The sequence below is a fragment of the Arabidopsis lyrata genome (assembly GCF_000004255.2).
Source record: "Arabidopsis lyrata subsp. lyrata unplaced genomic scaffold ARALYscaffold_8, whole genome shotgun sequence".
NCBI lineage: Eukaryota > Viridiplantae > Streptophyta > Magnoliopsida > Brassicales > Brassicaceae > Arabidopsis > Arabidopsis lyrata.
This window is the reverse complement of record NW_003302548.1, coordinates 17315151-17341765: the sequence shown is the minus strand read 5'-3', so window position 1 is coordinate 17341765 and position 26615 is coordinate 17315151. Positions and strand designations below refer to the sequence as shown.

General features: G+C 35.1%; 7 protein-coding genes and 1 long non-coding RNA gene across 8 annotated transcripts; 2 read left to right on the top strand and 6 right to left on the bottom strand.

The window, feature by feature from the left end:
- Positions 1-106: 106 nt before the first annotated feature.
- LOC9300512 (THO complex subunit 3) lies at positions 107-2951 on the top strand. Its single transcript, XM_002866082.2, has 11 exons — positions 107-215; positions 320-415; positions 664-793; positions 1110-1201; positions 1506-1574; positions 1774-1831; positions 1950-2049; positions 2149-2235; positions 2322-2400; positions 2497-2632; positions 2729-2951. Exons 1-11 carry the CDS (start codon positions 150-152, stop codon positions 2761-2763), a joined length of 948 nt encoding a protein of 315 aa, XP_002866128.1. The 5' UTR covers positions 107-149; the 3' UTR covers positions 2764-2951.
- LOC9300511 lies at positions 2922-4233 on the bottom strand. The gene is made up of 2 exons (XM_021035374.1): positions 3308-4233; positions 2922-3233 (listed from the first exon to the last, which is right to left on the bottom strand). Exon 1 carries the CDS (start codon positions 4045-4047, stop codon positions 3340-3342), a length of 708 nt encoding a protein of 235 aa, XP_020891033.1. The 5' UTR covers positions 4048-4233; the 3' UTR covers positions 2922-3233; positions 3308-3339.
- Positions 4234-4631: 398 nt separating this feature from the next.
- Positions 4632-6660, bottom strand: LOC9300510 (transcription factor MYB80). Its single transcript, XM_002864388.2, has 3 exons — positions 6234-6660; positions 6008-6137; positions 4632-5541 (listed from the first exon to the last, which is right to left on the bottom strand). The coding sequence occupies exons 1-3, from the start codon at positions 6364-6366 to the stop codon at positions 4830-4832; spliced, it is 975 nt and encodes a 324-aa protein (XP_002864434.1). The 5' UTR covers positions 6367-6660; the 3' UTR covers positions 4632-4829.
- A 1001-nt stretch (positions 6661-7661) lies between these two features.
- On the bottom strand, positions 7662-8285 carry LOC9302202. The gene has a single exon (XM_002864387.2). The coding sequence runs from the start codon at positions 8258-8260 to the stop codon at positions 7832-7834; it is 429 nt and encodes a 142-aa protein (XP_002864433.1). The 5' UTR covers positions 8261-8285; the 3' UTR covers positions 7662-7831.
- Positions 8286-15714: 7429 nt separating this feature from the next.
- LOC110230970 lies at positions 15715-17446 on the top strand. The gene is made up of 3 exons (XR_002334063.1): positions 15715-16155; positions 16341-16546; positions 17147-17446. It is a non-coding gene; the product is annotated as an uncharacterized LOC110230970 (long non-coding RNA).
- A 2016-nt stretch (positions 17447-19462) lies between these two features.
- LOC9300507 (cytochrome c oxidase assembly protein COX15) lies at positions 19463-21908 on the bottom strand. The gene is made up of 7 exons (XM_002864385.2): positions 21623-21908; positions 21397-21526; positions 20644-20938; positions 20316-20561; positions 20112-20222; positions 19905-20036; positions 19463-19825 (listed from the first exon to the last, which is right to left on the bottom strand). The coding sequence occupies exons 1-7, from the start codon at positions 21753-21755 to the stop codon at positions 19649-19651; spliced, it is 1224 nt and encodes a 407-aa protein (XP_002864431.1). The 5' UTR covers positions 21756-21908; the 3' UTR covers positions 19463-19648.
- A 1106-nt stretch (positions 21909-23014) lies between these two features.
- Positions 23015-23970, bottom strand: LOC9300506. Its single transcript, XM_002864384.2, has one exon. It carries the CDS (start codon positions 23733-23735, stop codon positions 23304-23306), a length of 432 nt encoding a protein of 143 aa, XP_002864430.1. The 5' UTR covers positions 23736-23970; the 3' UTR covers positions 23015-23303.
- Positions 23971-24064: 94 nt separating this feature from the next.
- Positions 24065-26587, bottom strand: LOC9302200 (cytochrome c oxidase assembly protein COX15). Its single transcript, XM_002864383.2, has 8 exons — positions 26488-26587; positions 26038-26408; positions 25598-25896; positions 25258-25483; positions 24911-25156; positions 24707-24817; positions 24500-24631; positions 24065-24427 (listed from the first exon to the last, which is right to left on the bottom strand). Exons 2-8 carry the CDS (start codon positions 26218-26220, stop codon positions 24251-24253), a joined length of 1374 nt encoding a protein of 457 aa, XP_002864429.1. The 5' UTR covers positions 26221-26408; positions 26488-26587; the 3' UTR covers positions 24065-24250.
- Between the last annotated feature and the right edge of the window lie 28 nt (positions 26588-26615).

The following is a 26615-nucleotide window of genomic DNA, read 5'->3' as shown; positions in this document are numbered from 1 at the left end:
TTCAGAAGACTCTCAATCATCTAGAAGGTTTTTTACCGGGTCGGTTTACTAAAATTCGATTCGGTTTATCTATACCGGACTAATTAAACGCTGCGTTTTCGAAAGCGAAGCTCTGATATTCAGTGAGACGAGGAAGGTTGAGAAGAAAAATGGAGGAGACGACGATTCCTTTCAAGAGCTTACATAGCAGAGAGTATCAAGGTCACAAGAAGAAGGTTTTTTTCGATCTTTTTCTAAGTTTCATCTAATTTCTGTTGTCAATAAAGAATACGAAACCCTAGCTTTTTTGCTGAATTTGGGGGAATTTTTTGGATTGAAGGTACATTCTGTGGCTTGGAATTCTAATGGAACAAAGCTTGCTTCGGGTTCTGTTGATCAAACGGCTCGTATTTGGAACATTGAACCTCACGGTCATGTAATTTCTTTACCTTTGAGCTATGGGAACTTATGTGTGTTTTTTGATGATGATACATATGGAGAAGTATTGCAGTTTTCGAATTTTTGGTAGTTTTAATTCAGATGAGACTTTGGTAATTCTTATTAGTATAGTTTTCATGGAGTTTTTGATGCAGATTGAGTTTTAATTCGATTATTATCTTTATCATTGTTATTCGGGCTATGTAGTCTTTGTAATTTGATTGTATGTGTGGTGTGTGGATACAGAGTAAGGCTAAGGACCTTGAACTAAAGGGCCATACTGATAGTGTGGATCAGCTATGTTGGGACCCCAAACATTCAGATCTTGTTGCTACTGCCTCTGGTGATAAAAGCGTTCGTCTCTGGGATGCTCGCAGTAAGTTATATTCTCTTAATAGGATTAGGTTTTTCCCTGAAAAATGTAACACGCTGGAGCTGGGTTTAGAAATCTGATGGATTAGCTATGTGTCATTCACATATTATTTCTTGCAATCTTGCCTTTTTCTTTTGAGCCATATCGCGGAAACTATTGATTGATGAGAATATGATTAGATATACGTTTCTAAGAAATATGAACTAGTTTTTTAGCCAGATTCCATAACAGAAAATTTAAATAGGTTCTTGATGTGGCTACAATTTTGTGTTTTACTGTAAGTGGAAAATTGCTGATATATCTGTTCTTCGAGTTACAGGTGGAAAATGCACACAGCAGGCAGAACTTAGTGGAGAGAATATAAACATCACCTACAAACCTGATGGGACTCATGTAGCTGTTGGTAATAGGGTATTGTCTCGATCCTCATGTCTTTGCACTTGCATTGTTCCTACCTGGACTCAGTGCCGGCTCTACTCATGTGCGGAGAGTGCTTATGCACAGGGTCTATTTAATTTTGTTTTTTTTTTATAACTAAATTTATTAAAATTAGGGTCCAAATTTTTTTTTACAAAAATACATAGGAAATTAGGTCCGATTATTTTTTCCAGCTCATGGTCCTTAATTTTTTTGGGCCGGCCCTGCCTGGACTGTTTATGCATTACTTGATAGATCCCTTTATCAGTGGTTGTTCTTCTTTTACTGGCCAATGTAGGATGATGAGCTTACCATTCTGGATGTCCGTAAGTTTAAACCTCTACACAGACGCAAATTCAATTATGAGGTAACGTAAGCTCAGACTCATGTTAATATTCATTAATGGCTTTCTTGTGAGAATGTTCTTCCCTGTCTCCTATTTGAAGCTCATGCGGTTATATTTCACTTAAGTTCCTTGTTCATGTAATAATCGCCTTGGTTGTTAAAGTTAGTAATTTTCTGGTGCCGTATGGAATGTTCTCTTATCTTTCGCCTCCTTGTAACAGGTTAATGAGATTGCTTGGAACATGGCAGGAGATTTTTTCTTCTTGACTACAGGACTTGGTGAGGAATTTAAATTCTGTACTTTCCTGCACACGATTCCCTAGCTCAGATTTCTTGGTTTTTGAACTTGAGAAAATGATCTTATTGGAGAGTTACTTTTGTACGTTCTTCTGCTCAGGCACTGTTGAAGTTCTTTCGTATCCATCTCTTAAACCACTTGACACTCTCACAGCCCACACAGCCGGGTGTTATTGTATTGCAATTGATCCTAAAGGGAGGTAATCAATGTTTACATGCATTTTCTTTGCCATCTGAGACACAAATGAATATAATTTTTCCGGTTGCATCCAATCCCTTCCTCGTCTTTACATTAACAGATATTTTGCTGTCGGGAGTGCGGATTCCTTAGTCAGCCTTTGGGATATCTCAGACATGCTTTGTTTGAGAACATTTACCAAACTTGAGTGAGTCCCAACCTGGAACTTATTTATAGCAGAAAAAAGGTTTAATATCTGTTGCATGTTAGTAAATTAACAACTATTTCTCACAGGTGGCCCGTCAGAACAATAAGCTTCAACTATTCGGGAGAGTATATTGCTTCAGCCAGTGAGGATTTATTTATAGATATTGTAAGTAACTGCCCAGGCTTAAACACTGCTAATTACTATGTAGTTTCCTCAATGTGGGATTAGTTGCCTCGTATCTGACCACTAACTACCAAACAGGCTAATGTCCAAACCGGGCGGACGGTGCATCAGATTCCATGTCGGGCTGCCATGAACAGCGTCGAGTGGAATCCCAAATACAATTTACTTGCATATGCAGGCGATGACAAGAATCCCAAGTATAATACTGATGAAGGTACTGCTGCATATTAATAATACTTCATTGTTAGCAACAAGACTTAAAATTCATAGCAGAAAATGAACAATGACAACAACTTGGATCTCTTTGCAGGTGTTTTTCGGATATTTGGTTTTGAGAGCTCGTAGAAACAGAACACTGCATCAGGAAACATGATACACAACTCCGCTTGATCCGTGTTGAGTTAGAAAAAATTTATGTGCCATGTGTGCTACTAAATTTGTATTGTCAGTATCAAGTTGGAATCTTACAGATCACTAAATACATTGAAAGTTTGCAGTTCTGATTTTATATGAATCTGGCATTTTATGATTCACTGCAAAAATGGGTTTACTATACAAGATGTGTTCTTTATTATAAACGAATAATGAAATTAAATAATATCAAGATCAGAATTCTGATTCTGAGTTACATCAATTCTCTACTATGTGTGAGCGTTACAGCGTTACTGCTAAAAGTTACAGGTTGTTATTAGGCCCTCCGGGGATTCTTCAGTCTGGGAGATTTGACAGCTATTCTCTCAAAGCTAGAACAGAGACCAATGATCGGACCAAAAGCTTCATCCCCACAATGGAGGCTGAAGAAAGGATGCAGAGTCCTGACAAATAAAACACATTTATCACTGAGAGTCCAGATTTGGATATAAAGAACAAGAGCACACAATTTGCTTACCGAACAAACAAACAATGAATAGCAAGAGTTTGTCAAAATCCGCAGAGGATGAACTTTGAGATCGGGAAGAACAACCCTGCAAAGCAAAGAAGAACAATGGTGATCAAATACTGAGAGAACCAAGTAACAGGTTTCCACTTGATCTCAACGCTTGAGCTCTTCATCCTCTTCCCACTCATCGGCTCTTTCGACAAATCAAAGCTCGATCCTTTCATCCTCAACTCCAAAACACACCGTGTTAGCGTTCTGTTATCATTCCTCTCCCTATGAACTCCTCTGTAAACTTTCCAGAACACAAACAGCTTAGCCTGAACAAGAAACACCAGAACCAATGAAGTAGCTAGTGACACTGCAGAAGGTATCCACCATTTCTTGCAAACCGCATTGCTTTTCACTACTTCATCGTCGTCAGAACAAGAAGAAGAGTAGACAAGTGTGAAGAAAAACCCGTGGAAGACGAGGAAGAAACAACAAAGCTGAAAGATCTCTCTTTTGATTGACTCTAGCCTCGATTCTTTAAGAAGTACACGACGACAGAACAAATCTTCTTCTCTTTGCCATAGCTTCAAAAGCAATAAATGTCCTGGACTCTCTGAGATTTCAGACAATGGATGCTGCTGAATCACTTTGAGTATCCCCATTCCCGGATTCGAGACCGCAACCAACTGTTGTTGTTGTCTTTCTTTATGCTCTTCATCTACCGGAATCTCCACTACATGCGAATCTTTAGTTCCGGCCATAGAGAAAAAAAGATTGAGACTTTATGAAGAAACAGAGATCAGAAATGGAAAGCAATTAGAGAGTAAGATGAAGATTGAGAAATGACTAAAATTTCAGAGAGAAGACTTGAATTCGTTGTTTTTTTTAGTAAGATTTCCTTTTTCTTCACAAGATTTCAGATATATAAATTGTTGTTCCTTAACGGCTATATGTACAACGGTCGGATTGTTTTCTTTTTACGTTATGTTGTTGTTACTACTGCGATAATATAGTCAGCGACGTTTTCTCACTTTAACGGCTATATTTTCTATTCCAAAACGTTTAAGGCCAATATTTGGGCCTATAATGGGCCGAATGATTTGCAATGTGCTTTATAGTTTTAAGTAGACCCAAAATTGATCATCTAGTTCTACTAGCTTTGCTCGATGATTCCATTGTTTGTTTTTGACTTTTTGTTCCACCGCAATTTATAACGAGTGATACATTTATGAGTTTATAAATTTTTTTTTTTTTTTTATTACTAAAATAACAACATTCTGTTTAAAAAAAAAAAAAAAATTCTTTCACAACACATGCAAGTTATTGGAAATGACATATTTTAAGATGAAACTAATAAAAGCTCTTTATTTACATTTCTTCATTATTAAATGCTTTACAATGCAAAACTTATTAATCTCTGAAAACCGAAAGCACCTAATTAATCATAAGTCATAACAAAATGTTTAACCACCAAATGTGATCCAATATGAAAACCCAAACAATGAAATCTTAAAGAAAAAAAAAAACTTTGAACCAAATAAAATCAAACCATATGATTGATGAGATCATCAGCTTGTAAATCCCACAAGACATTATCCACATTAAACACATGTTGTTGTTGTTGATGATGGTTCCTCATCATCATCATCATTCCATCTCCTCTTCCTCCTTCAGATCCAATCTCCTCTTGATCAACCACTTCTCCCTTCAGCTTCCTCCTCTCCTCTTCCTCGGCCGCCGCGGTTTCAGCCACCGCCGTACGTATCCCTCCGTGACCTCTCCAAGCCGCAACGGCAGGAGACGCCGATCCATCATTCCTTTCTTCATTTCCAAACGACGACGAAGAGGATCCATACGAGAATCCATTACCCATGTCCCATAGTTTCATTATCCCATTCCCATGGTCCAAACCACTCATCTTTATCTTACCAGCTTCATTATCAGCAATCTGGTTAAAGTTGTTTGGGTTAGCGTTAGGGTTATGGTTTGAGAAGTTGATTTGGTTTAGGTCAACACGTTTCTTGGTAAGCAAGTGAAGCATCTCGTCCTTGAAACAGCCGAGAGCAGCTTCGGCGAGGTGAGAAACCTGAGGAGGATTAAGTGTAGTGGTGATCTCTGCCATTAGATGCGAGAAAGGCTTGTGGGTCACTGGATCTATTCCCATTCCCGACAACTTCTTCTTCAGCTTCGTGTTCCAATAGTTTTTCACATCGTTGTCCGTTCGACCAGGAAGTTGCCCCGCAATCAACGACCACCTGAACCATATATGTTAAAAGATTATTAGAAAGGTTTTATGTATTAGACCTTATTCGTTTTATTGTTTCCCAAGAAAGATGTTAGCTGTTGTTTCTCATGAAAAAGTCCCAAACTATTCATCATCAAATTTTCAAATTCTGTTTTGTGAGTCTAATTGGTGATTGTATATAGCAAAACAAATTTATTTTAAGAAAAATTAAACTTGTCAGAAGTTTAAAACCCTATACTTCTTAGATTTGGTACAGAAAACAAAACTTATGTCTTATTCAGTATCTTGCTTCCCAAGAAACTTGTCCACAAACTCAGAAAAGGTATTCATCAGTAAGCCAGCATCAAGATTTCAAAACCTTATGAAACAAACCCGCTATTTACGAGTCCGTATGTAATTATATACACCTAGAATAAATCGATCATTTCAAGAAAACCGTAAAACAGTAGTTAATTAGATCTAGTGATCATGCATACCGGTTACCAAGAACAGAGTGAAACTTGACAATGATATGTTCCTCAGTCTCCGAGAACTGGCCGTGTTTCAAATCCGGACGCAAATAGTTCGTCCATCGCAGCCTACAACTCTTCCCGCATCTTTGCAACCCTATTAGAATGCCGATCCATTATATTAGATTACAATGATCACATACAAGAACATTATTACTTGATAAAAGAAAAATTTAAAAGACACGAAAATTACCAGCGTTCTTAGGGATGAGACGCCAATTACGAGTACCATGTTGAGCAATATAAGAAGCCAATTTGTTGTCTTCTTCAGGAGTCCATTGTCCTCTCTTCACATTCTCCTTTTCACAACATGGAATCCGACCCATTTCTTCTTTCTAGTTTTTATCTCTCGATCGATTTGATTACTCTTTAGTTAATTTACCAACAAATGAAAAAAGAAAATTTGGTTAAGAAATGAAAAAGGCTTATAAATCAAAGATTGCCCAAAAGAATTAGAACTGCCAAACTTTGATTTCTTTACTTTCTTGTAATCAAGCCTTTTAAATTGCAAAAGAAGAAAGGAAATGAATGCATATATATAATAAAATTGATTTAACAAAAATGAAAACATAGTAAAAATTAGCATCAAATGTGCATGAATTGATTAAACTCTTTAAAGAATTCAACGCTACAGAGCGTGTGATTCCCTTTGGCCGGTAGGTCACCCACTCAACGCCTGGTCAACTCCTTATACATTCATTTCATTATCAGAATATTCACCCATAAAATAATATTCTTGATATATTTACACTTTAGATTAATTATATAATTCTTCTGATATTCTCTATGCAAATTATAAATTTTTAACATTTTGGTTATGATGGGTAGAATGATTTGTATAACAAACTAGCTAGGGTTTGAATCATGAATTTAAATTGAACTCTTCTTTATATAATTGTGAATCATATTGAAGTTCTGCAGGAACAGTTTTAAATAAGTTATGACAATTCTTTTTTCATTTTTGTAAGGGAATGTCTTCGTTAAGTACGGAGAATATCGCGAGAGTGTTCGTGTGCATTAGTGATAGCATTCGTGAGAGCACAGAATCTTGTAGAAGTACCTTTTTCTTTTGTCTTTTGTCTTTTTTTTCGCGTACGAACTTGTACCTTTTGTTCTAAGTCACTTAGATACCACCTACTTATCTCATCTTTAATTTTGTTGTAAACTTGTAGTGGTAATCCACCGATACAAACATGAATGTTGATCAAAAAGTAAAATCTGATATCAAAAATAAAATATACAGTAATATTTATGGAATTAGATACAGTAGTATACTTTTGTATATAAAAATTCAATATACAGTATATTTTTAGATTTCTAATTCATATGTATTTTCGATAATTCCCCGAGGAATATGGATAATACATTTTGTTTTCCTCTTTTGTATTTGAACTTTGAATAATCCGGATAATGTGGATTTGGATAATTCGAACATTTCAGATAGACATGAAAATTTGTACTTTGGATAATCCATCCCCCAAAAGTTGTGATTAATTCTACCTTTTAAAATTATTATATCAATTAAACTTAACAATCTTTTTGACCAAAAAGAAACTTACAATCTTTATTTTATTTTTTTCATCTGTTTGCTATTTATTTGTCTTGACTTAGGAAAAAAAACACACGACAAAAAAATTGATATAGCATAAGTAGATTTCTTTGGATAGACATTACAGGTTTATCTCTCGAAAAACTTCTGCTTAAATTTTTGTTTTCTTATCATAACCATATCTCTGTGTTTTCTTTATTCACCATCTCCTTGAAATTCCCATGAATTTTTCCAAGTTTGAACTAGTAAGCCCGAGAAGAAGAAGAATAGCCATACTCTGATTTGTTTCGTAAGTAACGACTCCGACCATAACCTAATTCTCTCACAACCGACTCAACCATCCTCCCAGCCACTCCGGTTTCAATACCAATCTCTCGGCCACAACATACCAAAGCAGCTATTCCCATCATCCACATGGCTGCAGCTACCCCAACACCAACCATAGCCGCCACAAGAACCGCTACCATCACCATAAAAACTGGAGCAAATGTCAGCAGCAATGGAGAAGCGATCAGAAACAGAGTCACCGTCGCCACAAAGCTGAAACTCATCAGACCAAAAAGCGGCCCGACCACTGCTACAGCTGCTACGGTTGCAGCCACAACCGAAGAACCAGTCCTCCTTTCTCCATCGGTTATGGCTATGTCTCTTCTTCCTCCATGATTCTCCATACTAGTAGTGTGAAGTTAACAGAGAATTTTGTAGCATTGGCTATATAGAAAGGAAGATGGTGCGCTACTGACACGTGGAAGCCTATAAGCCACCGTTTTACGACACGTGTATAGTGCCAAAAACTCTCTTTAACATTATCCACAACACTTACGGATTTGAACCGGACTGAAATAACCGAATCGTATCTAAACCAAAACCGAACCAAAATTTGAAACAATGGCTAGAAAGCCATTTTCTCAGAAAATTTAGGCTAGAATGCCACTCTCCTTTTTTTATTTTATTTAACAATTTCTTTTAAATCAAAATATGTAGCAAAAGTCAAAAAAACCTTAATATCTATTAAAAATTACATATCCAACCATGAGGGATCCAAATCTATCTATATATAATAATATTTGAGAAGTGTTTTTGCTGACGTGTCGGACTCTCGACTCTTGTTGAGTCATTGATTTTACGTAATTACTTAATTACCCTTAATGAAATCTAATTAATTTTGGAAAAATTAAATTGAATTTCGGAATTAACCAGGAAAAAATAATTTTAGAAACAATAAACATGATAATTAACCAAAAAAAAAAAAAGGAACAACGAAGTACCAGTTAGGAAGCTTTAATTGAATTCATCGTGTTCTTCGTCGTGTGAATATAATTCTTCTAAACGAAGGCAAAACTTGAAATCCTAACATAAAGCATATATTCATAGCAATAACAGAGATCTAATAATTTAGTGATAGAATTTCACATGTTGATCTGTCGAAGCAGAATAGTCAAGCTTCTCATAGTATCTTGCCCATGTTATGTCTTTAAGACGTCAATACTATCCTGCACCCTATAATTCTAACCAATGAAAAGAACAAATATTTATTACCTTGGATACAGAGTTGACGAAGAAACCTTGGATAAAAACTCGACGAAGAAACTTGTAAGTGTTAATGTATGATGAAGCTTCCATGAACGTGAATTCGTGATCATAATGAAGAAACGTGTGAATGGAGACGGTTGATGGTTTTTTTTTTTTTTTTTTTTCTTTTTTACTTTTTGTGTAAACAGATCTGTTTCATAATTTATCGGAAAAGGAATTATACCAAAAAAAAAAATCGGAAAAGGAAAATATTTATTATAATATTGATATATTTAAGATGATAATGTCAAATATCCGAAAATTATTAATCGGAGCATTAATATAAACATAAAAGAATACTATTCTAACCTTACTCAAATTAATAAGATTTAGATATCCGAAATTAATCGTAAACGGCTATTAATTGTTAAACTAATTAAAATAAAGATCAAACGTACCGGAATAGATGAAATTTTTGGTATGATCGTCGTGTTCGTCGTCGTTTCAATCTAAATATTTGGAAAAAAAACGAACAAAAAAAATAATATGTAGATCAATGAAAGAGAACCCACCAATTTAGAAACGGTTATCACGCCATTGTATTGTTCGTCGGATGATTATAAGTCTCTAATCCGGAGATTGACTTGAACCCTGACAAAAACATATATTCATAGCATAAAATCATAAATAGAAGGTAGAAGACCACCTATTAATCGGTTGTAACCTTGTGCAAACTCGATTTAATTTTGACGAATGAAATGTTGGTGTGGTGTCAAAACTTTCTTGGGGAGACTCGAAGATGAGAGAGCTGAAGTCAGAGATAGGCAGAGAGGTTTACATGTGAATTAAGGTATGGAGTGCTAACGTGAACATGAACGTGAACGGCGGTGATTTTTGCACATAATAGCAATTAGATCGAGTTTTGGAAAAAAATATGGATCAGCGTGACATGACGCATATGGATACCATGCATGTCTATCTATTGTAAATCAAAAATTATATTATTGTTCCGCCTTATTTTTGAAACAGAAAGGAATTTTCCCTTAAATTTTAATATATTTTATAAGATAGTATCAGATATAGTAAATCTAAAATAGTTGTTATTATTCCATATTTTTACCGAAAAAAGTAAATATTATTTTAAATAAACATGGATAACAATGAATAAATGGCAGTTTTACAAATATTTATTATTATGATAGTGATTTGCTTATTAAAATATGTAAATTTTCTTTTCTTTTTTTGTATTTATCGTCGAAAAATTTAGAAACTCTAAATCATGCACCGCCTCCTATTTAATATAAATACCTTGCTCATGGTATTCAATTTCAGATCATAACTAACCCTTGTTTTTTTTGTTCTTTTTTTTTGCTTCTACCTAATTTTAATTTTTCTTTTTATTGTAGGGTGGATGTATGGAGGGGACGATGTCAACTGGTGTATGGAAAATTTGGACCTAATTCAATGAATAAACAGGTGATCTTATTGTTTATATGTACAAATTTGATTTTTTTTTTTTTTTTGTATTTATGGTTTCACTATTTTCACCACTAATCAATTTTTATAATCAAAAAGTTTGGTTTCAACTTTTGAGAAGGTAATCATCGATGGTTTGGTATGTTTCTTTTTGTTGTAAAAAGATGAGGTACCTCCCGATTTTGTTGAGGTACATGTTCTTATTATTTTCAAATATGTCTTTTTTCAGAAGAAACACTCAACTTTTGATAACACAGTTGCCACAAAGTCAGAAAGATGACTTATTTCAGGGATGAATCTTCAGAGGAGGCTAATTTTTGTCGTTAATACAATTTAAGTATTCCTCTCTTTAGATTAGGGATAACAAACTTGGCTGTTAAATTCAGGAATTACTCTTCGTTGCCAATCTCTCTCCCCAAACTAAAATATTACATATATGGAAGTAGTAACTTAAAGTTTTTGGTATCGAGGTCATTCTAAGGCACTGAGATTCGGACTTTGGTATGTATAGGATTCGTTTTCCATGCACTAAGATTTAATTATTGTTTAATTTATTGGTTTTTAGGTTTCTTTCCATGCTCTGATGCGTTTTCGGGTGTGCCAATGGAAGCTTGCATCACTCTTTACTCCAAGCGTAAGTATGCTCTGCATTAGCTTCTTCTGTTCCATTGGTTATTATGGGTTTTAACTTTTGAGAAATATACAACAATTTAAAACCAGGTTTTGTTGTTGATTGGTTCGGTTTGTATACCATATTTTGCTAAATACATATGACCATAAATAAGACCAAAGAAGCTGGGTTAGCTCCTTTGCCAGCTAGGTTGACTTCGTCTCCTCCCCGTCTTGCGGATTTCCGTTATTCAACGGGTATATTTGAGAAGTATACGGTACTAAAACCACAACCATTGATCTTAGCTTGATCGGTTCTTCCCTAGGATTTATACATAAAAGTAAATTGTTTTGTTTAATAATTTTCCATTGCATGAACTTTCGAGACAACAAGTGGACATGAGTGTAATGTCATCAAAAGTCAAATCAAACACTGTGAGGAACATAATAGACAACGTTGGCTTCTTTCGCAGCTGCTCAACGTTGTCTCTCCCGATGGTCCCAACACTCTCTTCTTCTTTTTTTGTCAACATTCAAACGTTGTTTAAAATAAATAAAAATGTTTAACCTTAATCATCTTTCTAGATCTTTAAATGCCTAAAACTTCAACTTAATCAGTCAACAATCCGTCACGTTAATGATTTTGAAAGGAAGACTTTTGTTTTGTTTCGGTTAGTTTTGTTTGTTTAGTATTTTAATCACAAGATAACTCTAATTTCCCATTAGAGTTGTGTTAATTGTGTTGATTATGATTTGGCGTTCCAATTCTGATATTATTTTTATGTTGTAAATCTTAAACTGTTACGTTATTGTTCTATCTTCCTATGTGAGAAAAAAGTAAAATGTTTTAAAATTTTGACATGGATAATAATATAATTGTAAATCTATAATAATTATATTATCATTTTATTTATATTTTTCAAAAAGAAATATATTTATCTTAATAGATTTAATATGATAATGTCAAATATAGTTATAAATCTAAAAGAGTTATGTTATTATCCCATCCTTTTATGAGAAAAAAGCAGATATTCTCTTAAACTTTTAAATTAACGTGGATAATAATAAATAAATGATAATTTTACTAATATGATAATGATTCGGTTTTAATCTTACCAAAAAACAAATAATGATTCTGTTTTAAAAATATATAAATTTTCTTTGTTTAGTTGTAGACCCTGTTCTAAAAATCCCCGCCTAGACCCGATTACTCCCCGCTTAATCGCTAGGCCCACCCTGTCCGCCTCGATTAATGACTAATCCCTTAAAGAAATCAGTCACCCGATTACTCTCCGCCTAATCCGATTATTCCCCGCCTAATCCGATTATTCCCTGCCTAATCTTACATACCCCGATTATTTTTAGATTGCCAGTATAAAAAAACTTTTTATTTTTGTTATTCAATCATTTGAATTGGGAGTTTGTAATGTTTTACAATAATTTATGTTCATATTTTAATAAAAATCATAAATATTTGTCTCAAAAATACATTTTTATGTGTTTACTGCAATTTTAAAAATAATATTGGATTAATATGTTTTAAAAATATTAAAATAACCCTAAAACTAATCCCCGATTAATCCCCGATTTTAATCCGATTTTCCGATTAATCGCTAGGCCCATGCCGAGCGCCCGACTAGCGCCTAGCGATTTTTCAAACAAGGGTTGTAGATATTGTCATATAAAAAATTCTTAGATCCTCCACTGCCTTAATTTTATGTAAATACCTTGCTTGATATTTAATTTTGATTTGATATCATAACTAATCCTTGCTTTTTTTTTTCGGCACTAACAATTGAATTTTTTATACTGCCATTTAATTCTTGCATAAAAAATAATAATTAATAGTAGTGTTTATTATGAATGCAGGTTTGTTTTCCATAAAAACTAGATTGGATTTATGGAAGCACGTCATTGTTTCCAGTGCGAGGAAACAAATGTCGTATCACTGCTGTTGTGGCTCTTTAGTACTTTCGTTTCTGTTTATGGCTTTGCTTCGGTTGTATGGTTAGTCATCAATCATTGATCTTCTCATTGTTTGAATATTGTTGCATAGGAAAAATCTTCCTTTTTTATGAATCTTTCAAAGTTGGGTCCATGCTATTCTCAGTGATTGATTACGTTTATTGAATATTTGTGTGCTTCCTCTGCTGATATTCTAATTCATGCTTTATTCGTCGTCTTTGATACACTCTGATTAACCATTATAGACCTCTAGAGTCTAATTTGCAATATTAATGCAAGTCTCTTTAACTTACGGATTATGAAGAGCATCCTAAGATCGTTTAATTTGATTCAGGCTTTATGTGGCTAATGTTTGGTCTTGGATGTGAATTAGTCTATCATGTTTCTTGGAAGGTAGGAAGCAATCTTGATGTTTACCAAAATCCAATGTGCTCTTTTGTAGCTCAGTTTTGAAATATGTACTAATTATTGTAGAGGGAACCCGAAACAAAGAGACCATATGTATGATTTTATATGCGAAGAGAAGCTCCGAATTTGAAATCGTCTCCACTCCGGTGATATGTGGCCATGGTGTGAAGGAGTCTGGAACCATGGTTATTTCAGATTCGGACATAACCGTAATTGTTAAACTAATAAAAATAAGATCAAACGTACCGGATTGATGAGAATTTTTGGTGTTCTTCGTCATGTTCTTCGTCGTATGGATCTAACAAAACAAAAAAAATATATATACCCCAGAATTTTTTTTTGTTTGTTAATAGAGAGAACCCACCAATTTTGTAGCGTTGACTGTGACATCGAATTGTTTGTCGGATGAATATAAGTCTCTAATCCGGAGACTGAAGTTGAACCCTTACAAAAACATATATTCATAGCATAAAATTCATAAATAAAAGGTAGAGCATCACATAGCTTTTTCTTCAAAGCCAACACATCTCTCTTTGTAGCCGAATTACTCTCCAGTTTGGTATATACTCAAATTTTCCAATGACTTCCTTCTCGAACCTGGAGCGTTTTTGCTTTGCCGGATATTTTTAGGATATGGCTCTTATGTATCTCTTGTGAGTCACTTGATATGTTGTTTAGGTAAAACTTTTGGTTTGAAAGAGAATGATCTACGACAAGCATAATCGGTTATTTGTTATATATGTGACCATGTTCATATTGCTTTCTCCACAAGCAATTTTCCAGTTTTGTAGCATTCAATATTTAAATTTAAAAGCTTCAATACGTTGTATACATGTGTATGTATGTACATATATGAATTATTCTCAGTTGCACATAGTGGTTTCTAAGGGATAGATACTTGCTCTCTGTAATCCTCTCATTTTTAGTACCTATCTTCAGTGTTTACTTTGCTAAGAGCTTCTTGATAGGCATACATCTTTGCAATCTCAGATCAATATACTACAAATACATATACGATACAGTTAAGAAAATGATATTTCTCTTACAACTTTTTATATGGGTTTTATAAACAAGAGATCAACTGAAGGGTTACGCAGCGACCATTGGCGAAGGTAGAGACAAAGATACTACAATAGGGACGATAAATATGACACGATATATACAAAAGAGATGCCTGTTTCTATACCATTGAAATTTTACGTACATAACTACTTCAAAGAGCAAGATGACTTACTTGATAGGTAAGAGATATGGTAAGAGATTATATTTTTCAATTATTTGTTTCCAACTACGAAAAACTCCAGTGACATACAATCTAAAAGCATGAATATGTCATAAAATCAAGAATACAACAAAAACCAGGAAGATGGGCCCAAATTAAAGTCCGAAACTGGACGTGGGGAACCCACAGACAGTGGCGGTCGGAGCGTTACAAATATGAAAGAAACGAGGAAGCGTGAATATGTCATAAAACCAAGAGTACTACAAAACCAAGAAGATGTGCTCAAAGAACGAAAATGGACGTGGGAACCCACAGACAGTGGCGGTCGTGGCATTACAAATATGAAAGAAACGAGTAAGCATGAATATGTCATAAAATCAAGAGTACGACAAAACAAAGAAGATGGGCCTAAAGACCGAAACTGGACGTGGGGAGCCCACGGACAGTGGCGGTCGGGGCGTTGCTAATATGAAAGAAACGAGTAAGCATAAATATGTCATAAAATCAAGAGTACGACAAAACAAAGAAGATGGGCCTAAAGACCGAGACTGGACGTGGGAACCCATGGACAGTGGCGGTCGGGGCGTTGCTAATATATTGTTGGTTTAAATATATAGATTTTTTATATTTAATTCTATTATATATATCAAGATATAAACACTAATAATTGTTTGTGATTCAAAAACACTATTAATTGTTGATTACTAATAATATATATCAAAAGTTATAGCGTTTTACCATAATTCTATATTAATGTCGTTATAAAAATTAGACTCTTGACAAAATTAATTCAATAAATATCCCTAACTTGATAACCCTAAATATTAATTATTAATTCTGGTCTTAATCAACATACAACCCCGCGCTGGGCGCGGGGACCTCCCCTAGTACAATTATATATGTATTATCTTCTTCATCGTAGGTTTTTTTTTTTCTGTTGGTTTTCTCTTCTTCTTTTTCTTTAACTGAGTTCCAAAAATCCCCAAATCTAATTCTATGAAATTCAATCCAAGACCATTTGAGTTAAGAATCGAAATCAGAGTTTGGGAAATAGTTAATCTCGATTAAAATTCCTTCAATTTCGGCAAAATTTCTCTTGAAATCTGATTCTTAGATTCATGAAAAGTTTTTAAATTTTGAAATCGTCGTATGAACCTGTTTTACGATCTAAGCTATCTGCGGCGGTTACAGTTTCACCACCAGCTCCGGAAGAGAGAGAGAGACAGGGGTCGATGCCGATGAGGCGAGGCGGAGGAGAAAGGACAATCTCGTCGAGATTAGAAAAAAACAAGTGTGAGGATAGTCTCCTCACGAAGCAGCAGCAGCAGCCTCCCGGAGCTGGCCTCGACGAATGTTGCCGTCGTTGAGAAACGAGTAAGTTCCCGATCTGAATTTCGAGACAATTGTGCGTGATTTTTTGATTTGGATCCCAGGATTTGATTATTTAGTAATGTATCTTTGTTTGATTATTGAAAAAAGTGAGGCTTTGATTCTAGATACACCACGTTCAACTAGTGTGTTATGTTTGAATTTTAATATTTGCAATTTGGTTTTATTAGTTGCAACAACGGGAAAAGATTAACAACGAGATTTATTACCATGTCCTTCTTCACATGTAATGCCTTCTGCTTCTCCATGAGATATTGGTGCACCTTCTCTTGTTCCAATTCGGGCTTCTAGATCATCTATCAGATCCTCAAGCTCTAGGTATGGAGGAAGATCCAATCAACCTGCATATTCTATGGAAGGTGATCTGAAAAATGAGGTATGCGTTCTTACTTGGCATTGTGCACTCATGGTCATGCCAATTAGATAGAATTTAATGTCCGTTGTTTCCCATGTTTTAAGAATCCATGCCGGGCTTGCTTGATGAATGTTGATGAGGATTATGGTTCTCTTGCATTGAGATTTAAGAAAATTGTTTGGCTTTACTTTGCCATTGCTTTGATCTAGAGGATAAAATGAACAAGCTTTGGGTCAATGATTCATAGGTTCTGATTTGTTTAGAAAGTATGAAACTTTTTAGCGTGAATTTGTCGGTTATGAAGTTTTGATTTCCGACCTGAGGAAGTAGATTACATTAGTTTCTAGATGAGATTTGATCCGTATGAAAATCTCTTAGGCATTAAGTAGGAATCAAGAAGTCAGGACTAAGTCCCATTCATGCTTGTCTTAAGCTATGATCGCCCTCCATGTCACAAAATTGTTGCATTTTGGGTTTTCAAAGCTACCATTCAGCTCTTTTAAAATTCAGCCTAGCCATTGGCCAGCAATGGTTTCACTTTTTCCTTTAGTCTAGGACCTTTCTCTAGGCTTCTTGTTTCATTCATTCATCTGCTTGAATTGGCTGGTTTTGGCTTTGCAGTGTTGCTCTGTCAAAGATAGAGAATAAGTGGAAGGAAGAGCTTGATCAAGAACTAGAAAGAAAGCGCACAAGTCAAGTCTTTTTTGTGACAATCATGATTGTACACTGCACGTACTTGTGAATTAAGATTGCATATGACTTATGTTTTTGTATTTCATTTCTGTATTTTGTTGTGTTGTAGATTAAGAACATATTACTACATGTACAACTAGATCCCTTAGGTACAACTGAGAAAATTTTGGTATAACTTGAACTACTTGGTGCAACTACACTATTTGATTGTTCAGATAGTTTTTTTTTTTTTTTTTTTGGTGCAAATGATAAATTTGGATATAACTACGTGTAAAAGTGGATCTTTTGTTTGTGTATGGTAAATACAATATTTAGATTATATTTATGTTCAATTGGTTTTGTAGGTACAACTAGTCTATTTAGATACAACTATGTGTATGGGTTATTTATAAGAAAGTACAACTAGATCACTTAGGTACAACTGAGATAATTAAAAATAATATTTAAAAAAAAAATATTTAAAATAAATTTAAAAAAAATAAATAAATATGATCCACGTAAGCATCATTTTTGGCGGCGGGATATTATTTTTAAATCATCACACGTGTGGTAAAGTGGGCCAATGACAGCAGGATATTAATAAAAAAATTGTTTATTTTAAACATAGTTGTACTAGTTGTACAATTGTACTCTTATATTCATAGTTGAACTTTTGCGAGTTTTGTATATTTCCAGTTGAACTTTAATGAAAATTAATAATTTATAGTTGGACACATGATGTTACACTATTAATTATCATTTAGGATGTTTTCATAATACAATGTTCAGAAAAACTTGGTTTTCACCTCTTTTGCTTCATATGAGGCGATCTTGTACTAAGTCTTCCTTATACTAGAAGGAGTGTTTTCTGTGAAAAAACAAAATTTGTTACAAAATTTATAAATTCTGGTTGTATTTATTTTAAATACTTTATATTTGAAGATGTTTTTAGGGAATTTCTTATATAAATCTTAATTTATAACTTAATAATTTAATAAATCATTACAAATTTGATGTACCTAGTTGAACTAGTTGAACTAATAGTATGTATTAAAAAACGATAAATTCGAATTTTATTTATTTAAAATTGTTTTTTATAGTTCAAGATGTTTTTGAAATTTTTATTAACTCTAATTTATTGTTTCCATAATAGTTAAATACAAATACATATACATTTATGGTCGTAGTTGTACCCAGTCGAACCTAATTGTACGAATACGACAAATAAATACATATAAAATCCGAATAGTGTTCTTGAGATTATAACATTTGGTTGCCCCACAAACGTGATCTCACACGGTAATACGCCCTCCTTTGATTCCATATTCCTGAAAAACTCAATCGCTTATGTGTTTTGGCTTCTTCGACTCTTCCACATCTGACATACAAGTTCAAGAGTACATTGTTGGAATGTAAGTTTCGTGTCAAACCCACTTTGATCATATATACATGAACGCGCTTACCCAATATCAAAGCACCAAGCTTTGCACAAGTAGACAACAAGCTAACGATTGTGAACCCATTAGACTTGAAACCCTTAGAATCCATTTAAGTATAAAGCGCCAAAGCTTCGTTTGGTTTACCGTTTTCTACAACACTATTAATTACAGAATTTCAAGCCACGAAATCTTTCTCAAGCATTTTATCAAACACCTTGTATGCATTAGCTACATCTCCACAATTGGCGTATAAATGAAGCAGAGAGTTCTGAGCATATATCAACAAACCAAACTCACTTCTTATAACAACAGAATGAATCGTCTCTCCCAACTGAACATCCGCCATTTTTGCCACAACTTTTAGAAGAAACGAATATGTATGAGTATCGGGCACAACTTTTCATATATGTATTTTTGTGTATGTAGCTCCGACGATTTAAGGATTGAGATTGGAAAAAGATGGTTTGAGATGAAGGAAGAAGTGAAGCTAAGGCGAAACAGCCAAAGAGGAAGAGAAGAATCGTTGGCGTCGTCCACAAATTTAATTTTTTTGATTTAGTTTCTTTTTATTTTTATTTGTTTCTGTTTTAATTTTAAAAAATATATTAACAATATTCATTAAGGGTATAAAGGAAATATCACAAAGGGAAGTGGCATAGAGACTATAGAATGGCATGCGTGATTCCTTTTTCCGGTTCAGTGGCTTTCCAGCCTGTGACTCCCAAAATTTAGCATTGAACCAAATTGGTATAAGAAAATTTTGACTCAAACTTGAATGATCCAATTATCTTTTATTGGTAATGAAACAACAAGGAAGCTATCAATGAAACATAAACACCAACAAACACTCAAATTCTGGGATTCATATGTTAATTGTTTTCGTATTTATTTTTCGAATCGTGACTGATAATACAACATCATTGACACATGATTCGATCTAGTATAATAGTTAGCCAAAGAATCGTTTTTTAGTAAATAATGAAAAAGGAAATATTTTGGTGAATAGGGCTGCTTAGCTGAAATTTGATTTAGCAACTTGTGGAAGGGATTTGAGAAGAGAAGGCGATGGCCTCCGAAGAGTGTGATTGAGAAGTAGCATCAAAGTGAGAAGTGTTAAAGCTCCTGCTTGATGTGCACTTCCTAGTGAGACCGGAACATAACTCAGAAGCGTTAATACACCTAATGTCACCTACAAAAAGAAACGAAAAAAAACCACATCAATGTTTTTGATTTTGAGTTTCCATGAAAGTTTATGTTGATTGATTTACCTGAACAGCAGTCATTCCCACAGTACTTCCGATCAAAGCTTTAACGGCTGGATGTATGTCTAGCTTCCTTGTGAACCACCACATTGTTCCAATTGCTATTAGCGTTGTGGTTGCAAGAAGGCGATGATCAAGCTGAAATTTAAGTACAGTTTCAGTCTTTTTGAGACTCTTCACGCAAATTGAGAAAGCTTTGTGTCAATGGTGTACCTGAACAGTTGCTGTGTTCTCGAAAAAGTTGCGTAAAAGTGGTTTCATCTCAAATATATTATCTGGGATCCATGTGTCACCCATTTTTGGGAATGTGTTGAATGCACGACCCTACAATTCACAAGCGGAGAGATAAAAATACTAGGCTTCCTTTCTGTAACTAATATCATAGAAGCTCAGATCCAAGTTTGTTAGTTTACTTACAGCATCATTTCCAGCAACAAATGCTCCTGAAATCGTAGTGATACCAACAATCAAGCTTACTGGTAATGCAAGCTTCTTCACTTTAGCTGCTCCCCGAACCCAAGCCAGTGACTCAGCTGGTGGTTCAGGCATAACAACAGAGAGAGCGGTCCAGAAAAGTCCACAATAAATGGCAAAAGCTGAGGTCAGGTGAGCTGCAAGACGGTATGGGCTTACCCTCGGTTGAGAATATTCAGACGGCGGCTCCTACATACAGGACCAAACTTACTGGTTAAACAGCACATAATAACATCTAATAAGAGGATCTACAACAGTTCCTAATCTTTACCTCTAAACCACTTTTAACCATCCACCAACCAATGAGACCTTGTCCAGCACCAAGCGCAAATAAACCAGAGAGCTGAACTCCAAGACGTAGAGTAATATACCCTTTCCGCAGAAAATAAGAAAACGGCAAAGCAAACATGATTCCCAATCCTCTTCCCCACATTCGATGCGAGGAAGGCTTGTGGGTCACTGGATCTATTCCCATTCCCGACAACTTCTTCTTCAGCTTCGTGTTCCAATAGTTTTTCACATCGTTGTCCGTTCGACCAGGAAGTTGCGCCGCAATCAACGACCACCTGAACCATATATGTCAAAATATTAGTAGAAAGGTTTTATGTATACCTTATTCGTTTTATTGTTTCCCAAGAAAGATGTTAACTGTTGTTTCTCATGAAAAAGTCCCAAACTATTCATCATCAAATTTTCAAATTCTGTTTTGTGAGTCTAATTGGTGATTGTATATAGCAAAACAAATTTATTTTAAGAAATATTAAACTTGTCAGAAGTTTAAAACCCTATACTTAGATTTGGTACAGAAAACAAAACTTATGTCTTATTCAGTTTCTTGCTTCCCAAGAAACTTGTCCACAAACTCAGAAAAGGTATTCATCAGTAAGCCAGCATCAAGATTTCAAAACCTTATGAAACAAACCCGCTATTTATGAGTCCGTGTGTAATTGTATATATACCTAGAATAATAAAATTCAAGAAAACCGTAAAACAGTAGTTAATTAGATCTAGTGATCATGCATACCGGTTACCAAGAACAGAGTGAAACTTGACAATGATATGTTCCTCAGTCTCCGAGAACTGGCCGTGTTTCAAATCCGGACGCAAATAGTTCGTCCATCGCAGCCTACAACTCTTCCCGCATCTTTGCAACCCTATTAGAATGCCGATCCATTATATTAGATTACAATGATCACATACAAGAACATTATTACTTGATAAAAGAAAAATTTAAAAGACACGAAAATTACCAGCGTTCTTAGGGATGAGACGCCAATTACGAGTACCATGTTGAGCAATATAAGAAGCCAATTTGTTGTCTTCTTCAGGAGTCCATTGTCCTCTCTTCACATTCTCCTTTTCACAACATGGAATCCGACCCATTTCTTCTTTCTAGTTTTTATCTCTCGATCGATTTGATTACTCTTTAGTTAATTTACCAACAAATGAAAAAAGAAAATTTGGTTAAGAAATGAAAAAGGCTTATAAATCAAAGATTGCCCAAAAGAATTAGAACTGCCAAACTTTGATTTCTTTACTTTCTTGTAATCAAGCCTTTTAAATTGCAAAAGAAGAAAGGAAATGAATGCATATATATAATAAAATTGATTTAACAAAAATGAAAACATAGTAAAAATTAGCATCAAATGTGCATGAATTGATTAAACTCTTTAAAGAATTCAACGCTACAGAGCGTGTGATTCCCTTTGGCCGGTAGGTCACCCACTCAACGCCTGGTCAACTCCTTATACATTCATTTCATTATCAGAATATTCACCCATAAAATAATATTCTTGATATATTTACACTTTAGATTAATTATATAATTCTTCTGATATTCTCTATGCAAACTATAAATTTTTAACATTTTGGTTATGATGGGTAGAATGATTTGTATAACAACTAGGGTTTGAATCATGAATTTAAATTGAACTCTTTTTTATATAATTGTGAATCATATTGAAGTTCTGCAGGAACAGTTTTAAAAAAGTTATGACAATTCTTTTTTCATTTTTGTAAGGGAATGTCTTCGTTAAGTAGGAGAATATCGCGAGACTGTTCGTGTGCATTAGTGATAGCATTCGTGAAAGCACAGAGAATCTTGTAGAAGTACCTTTTTCTTTTGTCTTTTGTCTTTTTTTTTCGCGTACGAACTTGTACCTTTTGTTCTAAGTCACTTATGTACCTTTTGTTCTAAGTCACTTATGTACCTTTTGTTCTAAGTCACTTATGTACCTTTAGATACCTACTTACTGTCATCTTTAATTTTGTTTTAAACTTGTAGTGGTAATCCACCGATACAAACATGAATATTGATCAAAAAGTAAAAACCTGATATCAAAAATAAAATATACAGTAATATTTATGGAATTAGATACAGTAGTACACTTTTTAATATAAAAATTCAACATACAGATAAATATTTTTAGATTTCTAATTCATATATATTTTAATCTTTTTAAATATTGGAAAGTTATGTTTTCGATAAATCCCCCGAGGAATATGGATAATACATTTTTTTTTTCCTCTTTTGTATTTGAACTTTGAATAATCCGGATAATGTGGATTTGGATAATTCGAACATTTCAGATAGACATGAAAATTTGTAGTACTTTGGATAATCCATCCCCCAAAAGCTGTAATTAATTCAACCTTTTAAAATTATTATATCATTTAAAGTTAACAATCTTTTTGACCAAAAAGAAACTTACAATCTTTTCTTTTTTTTTAAATCTGTTTGTATTGACTTAGGAAAAAAAAAACACGACAAAAAAATTGATATAGCATAAGTAGATTTCTTTGGATAGACATTACAGGTTTATCTCTCGAAAAACTTCTGCTTAAATTTTTGTTTTCTTATCATAACCATATCTCTGTGTTTTCTTTATTCACCATCTCCTTGAAATTCCCATGAATTTTTCCAAGTTTGAACTAGTAAGCTCGAGAAGAAGAAGAATAGCCATACTCTGATTTGTTTCGTAAGTAACGACTCCGACCATAACCTAATTCTCTCACAACCGACTCAACCATCCTCCCAGCCACTCCGGTTTCAATACCAATCTCTCGGCCACAACATACCAAAGCAGCTATTCCCATCATCCACATGGCTGCAGCTACCCCAACACCAACCATAGCCGCCACAAGAACCGCTACCATCACCATAAAAACTGGAGCAAATGTCAGCAGCAATGGAGAAGCGATCAGAAACAGAGTCACCGTCGCCACAAAGCTGAAACTCATCAGACCAAAAAGCGGCCCGACCACTGCTACAGCTGCTACGGTTGCAGCCACAACCGAAGAACCAGTCCTCCTTTCTCCATCGGTTATGGCTATGTCTCTTCTTCTTCCTCCATGATTCTCCATACTAGTAGTGTGAAGTTAACAGAGAATTTTGTAGCATTGGCTATATAGAAAGGAAGATGGTGCGCTACTGACACGTGGAAGCCGATAAGCCACCGTTTTACGACACGTGTATAGTCCTATACCCAAAACGCCAAAAACTCTCTTAACATTATCCACAACACTTACGGATTTGAACCGGACTGAAATAACCGAATCGTATCTAAACCAAAACCGAACCAAAATTTAGCATTGAACCAAATTGGTATAAGAAAATTTTGACTCAAACTTGAATGATCCAATTATCTTTTATTGGTAATGATACTAATGAAACAACAAGGAAGCTATCAATGAAACATAAACACCAACAAACACTCAAATTCTGGGATTCATATGTTAATTGTTTTCGTATTTATTTTTCGAATCGTGACTGATAATACAACATCATTGACACATGATTCGATCTAGTATAATAGTTAGCCAAAGAATCGTTTTTTAGTAAATAATGAAAAAGGAAAGATTTTGGTGAAGAGGGCTGCTTAGCTGAAATTTGATTTAGCAACTTGTGGAAGGGATTTGAGAAGAGAAGGCGATGGCCTCCGAAGAGTGTGATTGAGAAGTAGCATCAAAGTGAGAAGTGTTAAAGCTCCTGCTTGGTGTGCACTTCCTAGTGAAACCGGAACATAGCTCAGAAGCGTTGATACACCTAATGTCACCTGCAAAATACGAAAAACTCCATCAATGGTTTTGATTTCAAGTTTCCTTGAAAGTTTATGTTGATTGTTTACCTGAACAGCAGTCATTCCAACAGTACTTCCGATCAAAGCTTTAACGGCTGGATGTATGTCTAGCTTCCTAGTGAACCACCACATTGTTCCAATTGCTATTAGCGTTGTGGTTGCAAGAAGGCGATGATCAAGCTGAAATTTAAGTAAAGTTTCAGTCTTTTTGAGACTCTTGACGCAAATTGAGAAAGCTTTGTGTCAATGGTGTACCTGAACAGTTGCTGTGTTCTCGAAAAAATTGCGTAAAAGTGGTTTCATCTCAAATATATTATCAGGGATCCATGTGTCACCCATTTTTGGGAATGTGTTGAATGCACGACCCTACAATTCACAAGCGGAGAGATCAAAATACTCAGCTTCCTTTCTGTAACTAATATCATAGAAGCTCAGATCCAAGTTTGTTAGTTTACTTACAGCATCATTTCCAGCAACAAATGCTCCTGAAATTGCAGTGATACCAACAATTAAGCTTACTGGTAATGCAAGCTTCTTCACTTTAGCTGCTCCCCGAACCCAAGCCAGTGACTCAGCTGGTGGTTCAGGCATAACAACAGAGAGAGCGGTCCAGAAAAGTCCACAATAAATGGCAAAAGCTGAGGTCAGGTGAGCTGCAAGACGGTATGGGCTTACCCTCGGTTGAGAATATTCAGACGGCGGCTCCTACATACAGGACCAAAAGGACCAAACTGATTACTAGTTACACAATATTCAGCTCATAACAACATCTAATAAGAGGATCTACAACAGTTCCTAATGCTTACCTCTAAACCACTTTTAACCATCCACCAACCAATGAAACCTTGTCCAGCACCAAGCGCAAATAAACCAGAGAGCTGAACTCCAAGACGTAGAGTAATATACCCTTTCCGCAGAAAATAAGAAAACGGCAAAGCAAACATGATTCCCAATCCTCTTCCCCACATTCGATGAGCATACTCCATCCAATATATGAACTTAAAATCTTCAAGATTCATCCCTTTGTTCACACTGCAAACCACCAAATCCCAAAACACAAACAGCATTTTCAAAATCAAGAGTTCGTCCAAAGACAGAAAACGCAAATGCAAGCAACATTTTAGCTACCAAAATCGCAACACTAACCGCTTATATTCAGGAGACTGCTTATATTTCTCAAACTCATTAACCCAAGCTTCATTTGACAGAGGAGGGAATTCACCAGTAAATTTCCAATCAGTCATCGATAAACCAGATCGAGTTAATCGAGTTACTCCGCCTAGTACAACCATGCTGAAAACCCAAGTAGCAGAACCAAAAAGCCATATCCCAACCCATTTCCTAGCTTGAGGTCCTCCAGTGACAAGATGCTTCAAACCCTCTTTACTCTCTGAGCTAATCGAGGCTACAGTTGACATCTTCCTAAACATTGAAGCATTTTGACCCTACACAAAAACATAAACTTGATCAAACCCCAATCTTAGAATCTAAGCAAACAGAGAAATCTCAGAATCAACTAATAGGAATAAAAAAATCTCAACTTTAACATGGACCCTGATCAAAAGTATCATCCTTTGGGAAAGTACCTTGAGAAGAGATCGCAAGCCATAGAAGGAGTTTCCAGCTAGAGAAGAAGACGAAGCAGAGGTTACAGTAGCAGCTGTAATGTTAGAAGTGAAAGCTCGATGAGACGAAGTGGTGAATCCTCGAGCAATTCCATTAAACGCTTCTTTGTTCCTCTTGAGAGCCGATCCCACCGCTCGAAACATCTCTATCTCTCTAGGGTTTTAAGCAAGGTTTCTGCGTTCAGGCGACAAAAAGAACGGCAAATCAAATCTCGTTCTGCAATTTCGACCCGACCCGGCTTTGTTCCGGGTTTGGATTTTGTTGTTGTGGCTATTCGGTAGACACTAACTACTGTGCGGATTAAAAAACTACACGGTGTGTAGAAGGAAAACTGGAAACAACATGTACATGAGAAACCAAATAAATAAATCTCAAACAGTCACAAATCAGTAGAGAATCAGAGTACATACCTTGTCGAGTCCCACATGACCAAGCGAGGTTTAACAAACTTAACAATGGGAAAATGTTTCTCTGGGATGGGACGGACACTCAGACTCCGGCGACCATGGTATTAACGAAACGCCGTCGTTTATAACTT

Bases quoted from the DNA above. Each gene is read 5' to 3' on its own strand.
- LOC9300512 (XM_002866082.2), top strand. From the start codon at position 150: ATGGAGGAGACGACGATTCCTTTCAAGAGCTTACATAGCAGAGAGTAT. The intron at 1,202-1,505 runs GTATTGTCTCGA...TGGCCAATGTAG, and splicing joins ATGTAGCTGTTGGTAATAGG to GATGATGAGCTTACCATTCT. The intron at 1,575-1,773 runs GTAACGTAAGCT...TCCTTGTAACAG, and splicing joins GACGCAAATTCAATTATGAG to GTTAATGAGATTGCTTGGAA.
- LOC9300511 (XM_021035374.1), bottom strand. From the start codon at position 4,047: ATGGCCGGAACTAAAGATTCGCATGTAGTGGAGATTCCGGTAGATGAA.
- LOC9300510 (XM_002864388.2), bottom strand. From the start codon at position 6,366: ATGGGTCGGATTCCATGTTGTGAAAAGGAGAATGTGAAGAGAGGACAA. The intron at 6,138-6,233 runs GTAATTTTCGTG...GCATTCTAATAG, and splicing joins TCTCATCCCTAAGAACGCTG to GGTTGCAAAGATGCGGGAAG. The intron at 5,542-6,007 runs GTATGCATGATC...TATATGGTTCAG, and splicing joins CACTCTGTTCTTGGTAACCG to GTGGTCGTTGATTGCGGGGC.
- LOC9302202 (XM_002864387.2), bottom strand. From the start codon at position 8,260: ATGGAGAATCATGGAGGAAGAAGAGACATAGCCATAACCGATGGAGAA.
- LOC9300507 (XM_002864385.2), bottom strand. From the start codon at position 21,755: ATGGGTCGGATTCCATGTTGTGAAAAGGAGAATGTGAAGAGAGGACAA. The intron at 21,527-21,622 runs GTAATTTTCGTG...GCATTCTAATAG, and splicing joins TCTCATCCCTAAGAACGCTG to GGTTGCAAAGATGCGGGAAG. The intron at 20,562-20,643 runs GTAAAGATTAGG...TCCTGTATGTAG, and splicing joins TGGTTAAAAGTGGTTTAGAG to GAGCCGCCGTCTGAATATTC.
- LOC9300506 (XM_002864384.2), bottom strand. From the start codon at position 23,735: ATGGAGAATCATGGAGGAAGAAGAAGAGACATAGCCATAACCGATGGA.
- LOC9302200 (XM_002864383.2), bottom strand. From the start codon at position 26,220: ATGTTTCGAGCGGTGGGATCGGCTCTCAAGAGGAACAAAGAAGCGTTT. The intron at 25,157-25,257 runs GTAAGCATTAGG...TCCTGTATGTAG, and splicing joins TGGTTAAAAGTGGTTTAGAG to GAGCCGCCGTCTGAATATTC. The intron at 24,818-24,910 runs GTAAGTAAACTA...TGTGAATTGTAG, and splicing joins TTGTTGCTGGAAATGATGCT to GGTCGTGCATTCAACACATT.